Raw genomic sequence first — 16,142 nt, 5'->3', positions numbered from 1 at the left:
CTCGTAGACAACAATATTTTCCAACCTGTAGACGCGCGCTTATCATCAATTATATATATATATATATAACAAATTTTTATTGTAATTGACACAGCCCCGCGACGTTTTACGCCACGGTGCAAAGTCCAGCAAGTGCCGCACGGCCGACGACGTCCCGCCGCTATACCGTAGTCTTCTTCCCATTGTCAAAATAACATCGTCAACAAACTGATCCGCACTCGCGCACCGTCGTCATCTACGCTGCTAACCTATTGACGCCCGAGGATCACGCCGGACATCGCGTCTTCGACGCCAGCAAAAGTGCCGCGATATTATGCGAAGATTATATATTCCTACCGCCACCGCTAATATTAATATATATATATATATATATATATATATATTAATATTTATACGTATATACGTATATGTTAATATTCATTTATATATTCCTACAGCCGACGCCTCTGCCGCCGTATATGCCTCGTGTATAATGTTCCCTCCGCCATGCCCGCCCACATAAACACGGCTTTACCCCATGCATGATACGTTTACGTACTTAAGTCCCTTTAAATATATATATATTCTAATTACTATTAAAACTTATATATTAATACACTTTATTCTCATTAAGAGATATGTAGTGTATTCATTCCGATTACGGAGGATGATTCTCGTATTGTTATTTTNATGGAGGATGATTCTCGTATCGTTATTTTTCGTCACTACCTCCACGTTACGCGCCTGCTGCTTTCCTTGGATGTGGTAGCCGTTTCTTAGACTCCCTCTCCGGAATCGAACCCTTATTTCCCGTTACCCGTTACAACCATGATATTGATATTAACTACTATCATAACATGAAACTAAAAAGTGAAAAATAAATATAGTTTAAAAAAACTAAAAAACACGCTTTTAAAGCACATCGAACTAAAAAGTTAAAAATAATTTTTAAAATTAACTTAAAACAATAATGAACGAAAAATACTAGTATTATTGTGAAAAAAAGCGTCGGGCGCTCAATATACAAAAAATATGGCATAAAGCACCCACGCTTTTTTTCACAATAATACTAGTATTTTTCGTTCATTATTGTTTTAAGTTAATTTTAAAAATTATTTTTAACTTTTTAGTTCGATGTGCTTTAAAAGCGTGTTTTTTAGTTTTTTTAAACTATATTTATTTTTAACACGCTTAAATTAGTTTCACATGTATGTTTGTTGTTTGTAACTCTCCACGCGCCCCGTGTTTTTATTTTCGCGTATCCCGTTGTCTATGGCCTTGAGACTAGACTGTCGTAATACGTTACCCTACCCCGCTCACCACATGCCGACAACACTATTCCTGTGTAATTTTATTTTTGGTTTTCGTACCCGTATATGCGTGCGTGTCATCAATTATACACAGGTGTTCAGTAAGTTAGGAAACAGGTAAATTGTTAAAATCAATGAGAACAATAGAAACCCGTTTCCTTAATTAATGAACACTGTATACAGAGTGTTCAGTAAGTTAGGAAACAGTTAAATTGTTACAAACAATGAGTACAATAGAAATTCGTTTCCTTATTTACTGAACACTCTGTATATATTTATATATTCCTACCGCCTCTGCCGCCGTATATGCCTCGTGTAAAATGTTCCCCCCGCCACGCCCGCCCACAAAATACGGCAATACCTATTGCATGATACATTTANCCCGCCACGCCCGCCCACAAAATACGGCAATACCTATTGCATGATACATTTAAGTCGCTTTATACATTTTAATTACTATTAAAATTTATATATAACACGCTTTATTCTTATTAAGAGATATAAAGTGTATTCATTCCAATTACGGGGGAAGATTCCCGTATCGTCATTTTTCTTCTCTACCTCCACGTTCCGGAAGTGAGTAATTTACGCACATGCTGCTTTCCTTGGATGTGGTAGCCGTTTCTCAGTCTCCCTCTCCGGAATCGAACCCTAGTTTCCCGTTATAACCAATATATAATCAATATCAATTGATAGTAACTACTATCATAACATGAAACTAAAAATTGAAAAATAAATATAGTTAAAAAAAACTATAAAAACACGCTTTTAAAGTACATCGAATTAAAAAAGTTAAAAATAATTTTTAAAATTAGCTTTAAACAATAATGAACGAAACACACTAGTATTATTGTGATAAAAGCGTGGGTGCTTTGTGTTATATTTTTCGTATATTGAGCGCCCGACGATTTTTTTCACAATAATACTAGTATTTTTCGTTCATTAATGTTTTAAGCTTATTTTAAAAATTGTTTTTAACTTTTTAGTTCGATGTGCTTTAAAAGCGTGTTTTTTAAAACTATATTTTATTTACAATATTAGCAAAAGAAAAAGTAGGGTTGACGATACCAGAGCGTTTAATTTGAGCAGCTTCAGAATAGGATTTGTTTTTTGTGACCATAATTTTTTTTATTTTATATAATTATGGCCTGTCAGATCACAGTGGCCACAGCATTCTTTACTACGGCAAAACTTTTGATGTTAAGAATAACAAAGAAAAAGTTAAGAATGTTAACTTGACCAAGTTTTACTGGATATAAATTACCTGTATTGTTATTGTCGGACGTAGAAACTAACATATAAAAAGGTTCAGAATAGTTATCTGGAAGGGATTTAGTATTGTCATTATGTTTGTTATAAAATGAATGACAACTTAAAATCACTATCATAAAAAATACTTTAGATACCAATTTTTTTGTATCAACGAATGTAAATTATTTATTTCTAAACCTGTCTTTAGTACTAAAACTTCAGAATATAATAAAAGTCACGTTAGAACTACCCAATCGACTTAAAAAAATAATTGATAATAATTTTGAAGAACTTGAGCTGAGAGCATTAAAATAATTATATAAATAAATAAAATTAAATTCATATAAATTAACAGTTTAATAAAAAAAATAATAACTGAAAAGTATTTAATGATCAACCGTCATTTAATAATATCATATGTATTAGCTAACGCTTTATTTTTTAAATATGATATATGTTTTTGGTGGTATTTTAGGTTAAAATCACGTAGAGTGTCAACTAAAACTTTTTTAAAAAAATTCGATATTTCACAAAATGCCTATTTTAATTTATAATAAAGTTAAAATGGTTCTCATTAAAATTTAAATGATCGTTTTTTTTATATATTTTTTTGACATTTATTCATATGCACATAAACAGAAATTTTTTGTTCAATTTAGCTACAAATTATTTTCATGCTATTTATTCATTAATATGTAGTGAGTTTATAAATAAAAATCTGATACCAGTTGGCATGTCATAATAAAAATCGTTAAACAGTGTTTCTTAATAAAAAGTATTTTTTCCTAATATTATTATATTTATGACATAGTATTTACTAGTCATATTTTGAATATTAATACAATTTATTTCTAACTGATTAAAACTTTTAGAAGAAACAATGTAAATTTTTGGTGGTTTAAACACGCAGTATTTAAAATGAAACAACCACGATCATATTCCCGGTCACATAAATATATTTTGTTTACCTATTATTACCTGTATACTCAGCCGTAACTTTTTGCTAATGTTTTATTTTAGTATGGAAATAAAAAACTTTATTAATATTATCATTAGATTGAAATAAATTTTGTAAGAGAATGGTTTTTTTTTAATAAGAAGACTGATATAAAAAAATTAATTAATAACTTTTCGAAAATGAAAATGACAATAATACTAAATATTCAAGTGTACTTACTTATTTATTTCGCTGTTTTACATACTGAAGGAACGCACAATAAAAAAGTAAACGCGGCTATCATAAATAATTTTCTATGTCAACCAGGATGGAATAATATAAATGATGTCGAATTTATTAGTTATTGGGGAAAAATCTATGAACTGGAAAATTTATTTATTAAACCTGTAACATTATATAATTGCGATAATTGCATACGGCAAGCAACGATATTTCTTGGATGTTCTTACGCTCATGATTTAAATTCAATACTCTTATCATTAATTAAATTTCAACAACATTGTTCTGATCTATTGAATTCTGGCGATGATAGTGCGTATAATTGTACAGTCACACTTTTAACACAAATGATAGAAATTGTTCCAATGGCAAAATTTATGAAAGGAGCTTTGTATGTAATAGAAAAATATCATACTATTCCCTTGAACACTCAAAAAAGAACCCGTTTTATTTTAAGCAGTATACTAACAAATATACAGAAAGACGAAACTTTATTGACTACGTTGACGTTCAGTTCGGATTCTATTAGAGATGTATTAGTGACTATCGCGTCAATATTATTCGCAAGACGTCTTGAACTTGATGAAGAAAAGTTATTTTGTCAACTAAAATATTTAGATTTTAATTCATTGTGGGATTTATGGAATATGGAATTTAATAAATTAAGATATCAAGGAAAAAACCAAGAACTTTTCATTTTTCTAAGTGATAAAATTAAAAATTTAATTTTAACGACAATCATGAAAAAGTATATTGAACTTGGATTTAAATATGATTGGAACACAAGTCAGACTTTTTTACCTGCTCTACCACCTACCAATGTCAAGCATAGTATAAATATTTCAGTAATATTACATTTATTTGAAATAATTTGTTGTTAACATATTTAGATACCGCACAAAATATTTCAAAACATTTTATACAAAATACCAGTAAAGTAGATACGCAAGAAGCAAATCAGCAACATGGTAAAGTTTCCTTAATACTTAATTTAGCTACAATTGATCTAGCTACTATTTTAATATGTCTAGATATTACAAAGTACCATTCGATACATACCAATGATACAGAGAAACAAGAAGGCATTAAACAAAAAAGTAATGATTTTATTATACACTAAAATACTTTTATTTATTTATTATATACTATTACCATTAGGAAGCAATTTACTCATTCATAATACTTTGTCCATTATGTATGGAAACTACAACATTTTCTCGGCAAAGCCAAAATTTTAAATCATATTCTATACATTATCATTATAAAACGCTTTAATTGTATGAACTAGTTGTAGACAATAAAATAAGTATAAATGAGATATATAATAAGTAAGAAGAAGTTACATAAAATTAGAATAAATGCTCTTTAATTTTTAATCATTATATAATATATAACCGACTATTTTCTGTATTCTTTTTAAAATACAAAATTGCACAGATAAATTTTTTGTTTTTTTTTATCTTAGCTAGACAGTACACAAACATAAAAGACAAAAATATTTACAATGATATTACATAATGTGTCTACAATTGGTTAATAAAGTTCATTGTTTCAAAGAAATGTAATTAGTTCCATTTCATTTTTAGCTTCGATGCGAAGCTGAGAAGGTATTAATTTTACTATGATGTGTTTTTTTATTTTTTTTTTTGTGTCTGTGAACGCTCAATCTCAGCTCTCGCTGGACCGATTTTGATGAACAATATGTCAAAAGATCACAAATCGTATCTAGTCGAAGACATTACCCTCAAAAATTGAAAAAAATTCCCTCGTTCCCCGTAAACGGGGGAAATCCCCCAAAAAATTACAAATTTAAAAATCGCTAATTTTCGATATTTTTTCAATTTTTTTTACTTAAAATTGCCATAACTTTTTTAAAAATGACCGAATCAATATAATTTTTTTTTTTATAGATACCTTAGATAATTACCTATCATTTTATATATTTTTGTGAACATTTGACCCTTTAACAGCCCAAAGGATGGGGTTTCAAAATGGTAACTTTTTTACAAAAAATTAACTTTTTCAACTTAACTTTTGAAAATGTTCCGGAAAGACTGACAATTTTATATATACCTTAAATTAAAGCTAATGTAATATACTTTAATTTGAAAAAAAAAAATTTGACCTCTGGACTTGTCTTCATGGTGAAAATGACTACCGTATGCAAAAATATGCTATTTTTGTGAAAAAATTCTTGATATTATATTTTACATTTTTTAACATTATGTTGCTATAACTTTTTAAAAAATGCATGAATCAACTTTATTCTTTAATGATAAATACTTTATATATACTTCTTTCATTCGACATACTTTTTTTTAAAATCGGACCATTTCCCTTTATACAGGGGGGGTGCAAACCTTTTAAAATGCGTATAGAAAGTAGAACTTTTTCAACTTAACTTTTGAAAATGTTCCGGAAAGACTGACACTTTTATATATATCTTAAATTAAAGCTTATGTAATATACTTTAATTTGAAAAAAAAAAATTTGACCTCTGGACTTGTCTTCGTGGTGAAAACGGACATCAAAGTTAAAGAAAAACGTACGATTTCCGTGAAAAAAATCTCGATTTTATATGTTATATTATTTAATTTATATTTTATATAACTTTTGGAAAAATGTATGGATCAATATTATTATTTTTTTATAATAAATATTTATATACTCCTTTCATCTACACGCTTTTTTTGTAAATCGGATCATACCCCTTTAACAAGGGGGGTCAAAACTTTAATCATGCGTATTGTTACTATGATATTTTCAATTTAATTTTTGAAAGTATTCCGGAAATACTGACACTTTTATATATATCTTAAATTAAAGCTTATATAATATACTTTAATTTAAAAAAAAAAATGTGACCTCTGGATTTGTCTTCACGGTAAAAATGACTACCGTATTCAAAAATTTGCTATTTTTGTGTTAAAATTCTGGGTTTTGTATTTTATTTTATTTTAAAATACCTGACAAGGGGAGTACAGATTTTCATAAATATTATATAAATAAAAAATTAATATAGCATAGAAAGTTAAACTTATTTAAATTTGTTTGCTTCTTTTAAGTCGAGAAAAATAACTTTGAAATTTGAACTAGCTTAAATAGCCTATTTTTTCACCCGACGGTAGCGACGTACGGTTGCCGAGTTGGTAAAATTTATGTTTTACACGCTTGGGGTACGAGGTTCCAACCCGCGTATGGCAATGAATTTTTTGCATTTTTTCTTAATTCTTTTTAAGTTAGTATAAATTTTTAACTCGTTTGATTTTTATCACATTTAGATTCAATAACTTCAATAAAGATCAAGGATCCCATCACTTTAGTCGCCCCTTGCAAGAAGAAATTTCTTATTCGTATTAAAATTATTTTACTATATTTTAAGTTTTCGCTTCGATGCAAAGCTGAGAAGATATTTTTTTGTGACTATCATTTATTTTCTCTGCTCTAACTTGACCTACTTTTTTCAACAATACGTCAAATTACTACAATTCGTATTATTTATTGGTTATTTTAGTTAAAGTAAAACATTAAAATTAATTCAGTTCATATTTTAATTGTAGTATCTTCTTAAACACCAAAAGATACTACGAAATGATTACTATTATTTCTATTTAAGTTATCTATTACGATAAAAATGCAAAAAAATATTGAGTTACTCTGATAAATTTACTATAAATAGTAATTATAAAATTTCCTGACTGCATATTTTTAACATATTAAAAATCAAATCAGTAATAATTTGAAAACATTTTTTTTTTTTTTTAATTATTATTTTATATGTAATTAGTATAATATAAAAATGTATAACTGATAGAAAAAGTCTAATTGCAGATTTGAAAACAACGCGAGAAGTTGATTTAGAAAAGTAAATTTTTGCTTCTGATGAAAGTTTCTTGTAGTCCAGTGTATTTATTCATAAGTAACAAATTTTTTATTTATTTTTTTCAACGATACGTCAAATGACTACAATTCGTATCTAGGTTGAAGATATTACCCTCAAAAATTGAAAAAAAATTTTAATTTATCAATTAAACAGTTAGTTATTCCATTTCCTCCATACAAACAATTAAAATCATTAATTTCTAATGTTTCAAAGTATTTATTGACGAATCAAGTTTGATATGATAGGTTTCAACTACAAAATTAAATCATTTTACTTTGTAATTTAATAATTTTTTTACTCTATTTGTGTGTGCTACTACTAGACTATCATATTACAATTTTTTTTTGTAACATGTTGCTATATAAATCATTTCTAAAAAAAATGATTGTTTTTTCTCCTGAATTAACAATTGATTTTTACAAATATAATCAAATTGTATTATACGCTCAATTTTTTATATGTAAATACTCATTTTTTACTAGTTAGTAATAATATCAAAAATTAGAAGTGATAGAAAAAGTCTAATTTTAGATTTGAAAACGGCGCGAAAAGTTGATTTAAAAAAGTATATTTTTGATACTGATGAATGTTTCTTGTAGTCCAGTATATTTATTCATAAGTGACAAAAAATTCATTAATTTGTTAAAATTAAATATTATCTACAAATTTTTTTATATGTAAATACTATTTTTTAATAATATTAAAACTTAGAAGTGATAGAAAAAGTCTAATTGCACATTTGAAAACATTGCGAAAAGTTGATTTTGAATAGTATATTTTTGTTTCTGATGAAAGTTCCTTGTAGTCCAGTGTATAAAACTTATAACTTTGTTAACTGTTATAACTTTAACAAAAATGACCAAATCAGTATAATTTTTTTTATTTAGATGCATGTCTTTTCTATCATTTGTTTTTTTTATAAATCTAACTCTTTACCTGCCCACAAGTGGGATTCAAAATTATAACTTTCTTTTTTTTTAGCTAAAGTAAATCATTAAAATTAATTCAGTTCTGGATATTTCAATTGTAGAATCTTTTTAAATACTAAAAATTACTTAGAAATGATTACTATGATTTCTATTTAGGTGTTCTATTACGATAAAAATACAAAAAAATAATGAGTTTTTCTGATAAATATACTGTAAATAGTAATTATAAAATTTCCTGACTGCATATTAGTCTTAAAAATAGCATAGTTTTAATTCTCATAAAATTTTCTATTTAATGATTCATTCTAGTCAACGAAGGATTAATTTTGGAGAATAGCAGAAAAAATTCTCAACCAATTTTTTTTTCTTTGTTTTAATTAGGCAATTGGTGGATTATTCTAAAAGCAACATCAACTCTTATTTCTTTAATTATATCCTGATTAGTAGTTCTTTGATTTTAAAATATAATATATGAATAAATACCAATTATAATTATTAAATTTAGTATGAAATTGATATTCAATAATTTAATATTGTAATTTAAACGGAGAAATTATAAAAATAATAAAGAAGTTGTATTTTGCTTTATTTTTACGTGTATAAAAATTTAAAGGGCTTAATACAATAATTTTCAATAAAAACTGTTTGTTACTATAAATGAATGCACTGTACTTCAAGGAACTTTCATCAGAAACAAAAATATACTTTTTTAAATCAAAGTTTCGCGTTGTTTTCAAATCTGCAATTAGACTTTATCTATCAGTTCTTTATTTTTTTTATATTATTACTAATTACATATAAAAATAATTAAAAGAAAAAAAGAATTGTTTTCAATTTATTACTGATTTGATTTTTAATATGTTAAAAATGATCAATCCAAATTTTCATTTTTAACCTATTTTTTTGGTTCTTTAAAATTTATGAACAATTTTTGATAAAGATTTATGAAAGTTTATAGCAAAAAAAATTGAATATATTACCATAACTTTTAGCTCAATTACAAATTTAAAATTGACATCTAGGCCAGTCAACAAAGGAAAAATTTCTTAAAAAATTCCCAACCAAATTTTGTTTTATTAATAGTTGAATTAAAATATGTATAATGACATACTAATAGTCTTCATTGATTGAAATTGAGCTTTTTTTTACAGCCTCGCAAAAGTTCAAAAATATGAGCTTTTTTATTTTCTCAAAAAATATTTAACTTACAAAAAAAAGTTTTGTACAAAAGTTGTTTAAAAGACAATTATAAACAAAAAAATTATCTTACATTTTTTCATTTAAACAAACATTTTTCGAGTTACATTACATTGATTGTGAGTACTAAAATTTATATTCCATTTTTTTCATATTACGGTTGCTTTTTATAGATCATAGCTGGCCTCACAATTTCATACTGAATTTAAAAACTATAATTAGTTTTTATAATTAGTTAGTGTTTATTCATATATTATATTTTAAAATCAAAGAACTACTAATTAGGATATAATCAAAGAAATAAGAGTTAATGTTGCTTTTGGAATAATCCACCAATTTCTCTAAATGAAACACTATCTACAGATTTGCATCGAAGCGTTTCTTATGATAGTGATTTTAATCACTGTCAGATATCATCTATACTTGTCCCATCTATGCCTCGTCCACACTGTGCCACGACCCCACTGTGCTACCGTTTTTTTTCTTTTGGGACTTCTTTTTATGTAAAAATTATTGCTACTTCGTTCGAGTATATACTTTAGTCATTCCAGAATATTGTATTATAAATTATTGTTATAAATAGAGATATCCTCCATCGCGAAACCAGAATGTTTAAAAGTTTTAACTTCGCATTTGATATTAGCTTCGATTAGCTGAGAAGGTATTGGTTTTACTAAGATGTGTTTATTTATTTTTTTTTTTTTTGTCTGTTACCAGATTTTTTTTCAGCTGTCACCGAACTGATTTCTTTCAATGATACGTCAAAAGATCACAAATCGTATCTAGTCAAAGACATTGCCCTCAAAAATTGAAAAAAAATCCCTCGTTCCCCGTAAATGGGAGAAACCTCCGAAAAAATTACAAGTTTAAAAAACGCTAATTTTCGAAATTTTCGAAATTTTTTTTACTTAAAATTGCCATAACTTTTTTAAAAATAACCAAATCAATATAATTATTTTTTTTATAGATGCATGATGTCTTTACCTATCATTTGGTATATTTTTTTTATAAATCTGACTTTTTACCTGCCCACAGGGGGGATTTAAAATGACAACTTTTTTACAAAAAATTAATTTTTTCAACTTAACTTTTAAAAGTGTTCCGGAAGGTCTGACACTTTTATATATATCTTAAATTAAAGCTAATGTAATATACTTTATTATGCAAAAAAAAAATTTCGGACTTTATTAGTCTTCACGGTGAAAATGGCTAGCGAATGCTATTTTTGTGTAAAAATATTCGATTTTGTATTTTACATTTTTAACTTTATTATGCTATAACTTTTTGAAAAATGTATGGATTAATATAATTTTTTTTATTAGTTATAAATAAAGTTATCGTTTAACTTCCTCACGATACCAGAATGTTTAAAAGTTTAAATTTCGCATTAACCATACAAAACCGAAATTTTTTTTTTTGAAATTTGTCACTACGGTTATAAAATAATGTGTCATTGTTTTATTAAATCAATACAGAACATTATTTTAAAACTCTTTTTTTAATTATTCATTTTTGTTTAAAATTAGATGTCAATTGTGAAATGATAGATGATGATTCAGTCTTACTAATTAAATATCCTGATGGTATGGAACCATTTAATAAGTACATTTATTAACTCAAAAACCAAGAATAGTATAAGAACAACAGTGTTACCACTGTAACAATAATTTGATTCAAAAATTTTATTAAAAAAGTTTTAATAGAAAATTTGTATTTTTGTTTATTTATATACAAGGTGATGTATTTATTTTAAACCACTTAATTAAATGAAATATAAAAAGTAATATTGATTTCTTTTTTCTTTTAGATACAAGTTTTTCTCAATATATTAATCATAGAATATATTTTACGTTCACCTCTCGCACCCTATAAATGTGTAAACTTTAATTTTTCGTATATCAACACATTTATTCTAGTTTAAATAATATAAAGTATATAATTTAAAAAATGACGAATCAATAACAATTTTGGTTGAGATTTAAAGTGATTTTAAAATATATTAATTATATTGTTCCAAAACATTTTTATTAACTTTATTTATATAAATATTCATTGTAATATTCTCCTATGGAATATTAATAAAATCAATACCTCTTGTATTTCTAAGACCACAGAAAAGAATATGCTAACACGATTAAACTTATAGTATTGACTTTTGGCAACTACGAAGTAGCCATGAGTCATTGTCTGTCTCAGCGTCTTCTAGGCACTACAAAAAGCATAAAATAAGGGAAGGTGATAAAAAGTAACTGTCTTGTTTTGATTGTAAAGTATGACTCAATCAGACGTTTTATCCCTATTTATGTTTTTCGTGGTATGTTATATAAGGGCTGGAGACTGCTTTGGTCAGTCAGTCAATCTTTCATTTCTCTCGTTCACTTCTCTCACTACAATGTAAAGTTAATCAATTCAAAATATAATTCCAAATATACTTGTGTGTATTCTTTTCTGTTGTTTCTTTTTAAATTTAACCTTTTAACACTAAACTTAAAATATACATTTGTGAAAATAATTAACAATTTCCATAATAATAAATACGCTTCTGCTAACCAAGTTCAATTTTCATTTATTGACACACTTACTATAGTTTTAAATATACCTTTTAACAACCATAAATCTACACTCGGGATTTAATCATCATCAGTGAATATCAGGTAAGAGTAGTTTTAATACACTAACTACATTTATTAAGTAATAACTATTAGAATTTAGTATTCCCCTCAACACGTAGTATACACTCTACACTTCTCCCCATTACACTCTCTTCATACACATGCAACAGTTTCTAAATATATATATAGTACTTATTTTGGTTATTACATCATGAAATAATGTAAACTAAATTTTATTCAGTGTACATTTTTCTTTTATAAGTTTACGGCATAATAGTTAAAAGGCTGAAAATCATGATGTTGTCCAGTACTGTAATATGCCAATTAAAATAAATCATTGATACAAACTAGATAAATTTAACTGTAGTCTTTTTGTTTGAATACTCATTCTAAGTGAAGTCATATATTGCACAATAATTTTATTATATTGTCTTATTGAGATTTATTATCGTTTGTATTGCTATTTTATTGTCCTAATGTACCATGTTACATACAGTTAGATGGAGGTATTTTGTTTTTAGTTTTATTTATGTCATAGTTGTTTGAACATTTGTTAACGTGGTTTATTCATTGAAATTGTGTACTTCAATTATTACATTGTGTAATTCAATTATTATGTTATTCTTCCAAAATTATGTATTTAAATATAAAATATGGAGTGTTCTATTGGAATTATTATAAAAGAATGGTGACATAAAAATTTCTATGGATTGGCATATGGTATTCAATATTTAGAGTTTATCTACGGAAGGCCAACAATTTATTGGTTTGAGAATTCATTCTGTCGTAACACAATAAGTGGAAAGTGTAATGTAATGTGTACGAAGAAGAAGATGAGGATGTGGTGCCTGCTGTCTAGATATTCACGTGTGTGTTGTCGTACTGCAGTCACCGTGCTCGGCTGACACTCCGGGTTAGCTGTGGGTGTCGAAAGGCTGTTGTTATAGGAAGGGAATAAGGATAACACTAAGGTATGAGGTGTACACAAAGTGCAAGACACAAATACTCTGAAATGTTGTGAAAGAGAGTAGATAGGTTAAAAAGGAAAAAACAAAGACTTTACTTTAAGCAGTAAGTCGGACAGCGACAACCGAGTACTGAAACTGATGAATGACACAAGGCACTGGAGTCGACTGACCAAGATGGTCAGGTCTTTTGAGTTTTTATAATAATTTGAACTATTGCCAATTTGGCAATAAATATTATTTGTTAATTCATCAGTCTCAGGAAGCGGATGTGCTGTCTGTATTTTATTAAAATAATTCTCACAATAATGGTAACGTGACACAATCACAATTCCAAATCATTAAGTACCAAATACAAATACCATAAAAAATATTTTTCATTATTTGGTAGATCCTATTTTTAATAAATACAAAACAATGATGCAGAAAGTTCTCGTAGAAATTAAATTAAATATTATTTTACAACAAACTAATTCTAAAATTACTCCTAAGCAAGGCGTGTTTTTTAATATTACATAAATCGACTGTTAATTTAAATACGAGTAGTGGCTATAGCCTGCAGTACTATAGATATATCACCTGTTTCATTAAAAAATGAACCAAAAACTCTACGTTTTTATGTTGTGTAAAAAAAAATTCTTTAGGTGCTCGATTGTAAAAAAGTTTACTATTAAAAAGTTTAATATATATAAAATTCCACATACAACTAAAAAAAGACCAGCACAGTGAAAACGTGGCATAGTTGGGTTCAGTATAGATCTGATGGTGAATAAAATCATTATCATAAAAAACACTTCCATGCAAATCTGTAGATGATGTTGTATTTTAAAAAATTGGTGGATTTTTCCAAAAGCAACATGATCTCCTATTTTCTTATTTATATCCTGATTACAAGTTTTCTGATTTATAATTATAATATTTGAATAAATATTTTTTATAGCAATTAAATATAGTATGAAATTGATATTTAATAATTTAGTATAACATAAATCGTATTTTTTTATTAACTATGATGTCAGTTTTGTCCATGAAGACAAAATAAAGTCCGAATTTTTTTTTTTTCCATAATTAAGTATTTACATTAGCTTTAATTTAAGATATATATATATATATTTAAGATTGGTTTTTTATGATATTGCTATCACAGTCACGGATTGTTTATTATCAATTATGACTATCAATAGATATACTTTTTGTATTGTCAGTTAGTGTATTTATAAACTCACAACAATGTACCTTACTATCATTGATAATAACAATGCTGTGTACCTGCTAATATCGATGTCATAAAAAATCAATTAGCTACCTGTATTTGTAATTCCTTGTGTATTATACCTATATATTAACTAAAAAAATTGAAACTTTAAATGTTTATATCCAATAAACAAATTAAGTTTCATTAAATATTCAAATGCCACTTACTATTGAATTAAAAACTCAAACATTTTATTAAATTAAAAATATGTGTTACCATTTAAAAAAACAAAGTTGACACCCTTACCAGGCATAAGGGATGAACTTAAAAAGTATTACATAGTTAATAATTCAAGAATAATGTGTAACTAAAGATAGTAATAAAAAAAAATTACAATAATAGGGTCTTTGATAGTCATTGACATTATTGAATCTAAATGAGATAAAAATTAAATGAGTCAAAAATTTTTTTCCAACTCAAAAACTTTTGTAAGGTATTTAAAATAAAATAAAATACAAAATCGAAAATTTTAACACAAATATAACATATTTTTTTAAAACGGTAGCAATTTTCACCATTAAAACAAAATGAAGTTTGACATTTTTTTTCCATATTAAGTATATTTCCATATGTTATAGAATTATAAAGATAAAAATATAAAAAAATAATTTTTTTACAAAAATTGTATTTTTTTTTTTATTAACTTTGATGTCCGTTTTCACCATTAACACAAAATAAAGTTCAAATTTTTTTTTTATATTAATTATATTACATAAGATTTAATTTAATATATATAAAAAAGTGTCAGAATTTCCGGAACACTTTCAAAAGTTAATTTTTTGTGAAAAAATTGTTATTTTGAATCTCCTTCTGTATAAATGGTCAGATTTATAAAACAATATATAAAAAAAACGGTAGCACAGTGGGGTCGAGGCACAGTGTGGACGAGGCATAGATAGGACAAGTATAGATGATATCTGACAGTGATTAAAATCACTATCATAAGAAACGCTTCGATGCAAATCTGTAGATAATGTTTCATTTAGAGAAATTGGTGGGTTATTCCAAAGCAACATCAATTCTTATTTCTTTAATTATATCCTGATTAGTAGTTATTTGATTTTAAAATGTAATATATGAATAAATACTAATTATAGTTTTTAAATTTAGTATGAAATTGTGATGTATGCTATGATGTATGGTTCATTGTGTTGGGTGGTTGATAAGAAAGTAGAGCAGAGAATTAGTGTAGCAGATATGAGAATGTTTAGTTGGATGAGTGGAGTGACTAGAGAAGATAGGATAAGGAACGAGCATATAAGAAGAAGTATAGGTGTTGCGTCAATCGTGGATAAGATGACAGAAAATAGACTTAGATTGTTTAGTCATGTTATGAAGAGAGAAGAATGGGAAGCTGTAAGAACAGTTATAGAAATGAATTTTGAAGGAAGAAGAGATAGAGGAAGACCAAAAAAGAGATGGAGGGATGCTATTGAATGCGATTTGAGGACAGCTGATGTGAGCGTAGAAGATGTGGGAGATCGTGTCAAGTGGAAGCTTAGGATAAGGGTGGCCGACCCCGAGTACTTGGGATTTAGGCAAAGAAAAAGAAAAATATTATCAGAAATTCCGGTGGCAATTGAC

General features: G+C 26.6%; 1 protein-coding gene across 2 annotated transcripts; it reads left to right on the top strand.

Moving 5' to 3' along the window:
- The first annotated feature begins 3,456 nt into the window (after positions 1–3,456).
- On the top strand, positions 3,457–11,480 carry LOC126895337 (uncharacterized). 2 transcript variants are annotated; one of them, XM_050667097.1, is made up of 4 exons: positions 3,457–4,548; positions 4,608–4,685; positions 4,749–4,814; positions 4,876–5,128. In XM_050667097.1, the coding sequence occupies exons 1-4, from the start codon at positions 3,678–3,680 to the stop codon at positions 4,953–4,955; spliced, it is 1,095 nt and encodes a 364-aa protein (XP_050523054.1). In that variant the 5' UTR covers positions 3,457–3,677; the 3' UTR covers positions 4,956–5,128. The 2 variants fall into 2 exon arrangements, with proteins under 2 accessions (XP_050523054.1, XP_050523053.1); XM_050667096.1 differs by lacking the exon at positions 4,876–5,128 and adding an exon at positions 11,253–11,480 and having other exon boundaries at positions 3,462–4,548.
- The last annotated feature ends 4,662 nt before the right edge of the window (positions 11,481–16,142 follow it).

The sequence above is a fragment of the Daktulosphaira vitifoliae genome, unplaced genomic scaffold, assembly GCF_025091365.1.
Source record: "Daktulosphaira vitifoliae isolate Bord-2020 unplaced genomic scaffold, ASM2509136v1 Scaffold_1, whole genome shotgun sequence".
Taxonomy (NCBI): Eukaryota; Metazoa; Arthropoda; class Insecta; order Hemiptera; family Phylloxeridae; genus Daktulosphaira; species Daktulosphaira vitifoliae.
Note: the sequence above shows the minus strand (reverse complement) of the source record. Positions and strands in the feature narration are given on the sequence as shown.

What these genes read in the sequence shown, in the direction of transcription:
- LOC126895337 (XM_050667096.1), top strand. Translation starts at nt 3,678, where the DNA reads ATGAAAATGACAATAATACTAAATATTCAAGTGTACTTACTTATTTAT. An exon ending in AGAAGCAAATCAGCAACATG is followed by an intron (nt 4,686 to 4,748) that starts GTAAAGTTTCCT and finishes TAATATGTCTAG; the next exon opens with ATATTACAAAGTACCATTCG. An exon ending in AGAAGGCATTAAACAAAAAA is followed by an intron (nt 4,815 to 11,252) that starts GTAATGATTTTA and finishes GTTTAAAATTAG; the next exon opens with ATGTCAATTGTGAAATGATA.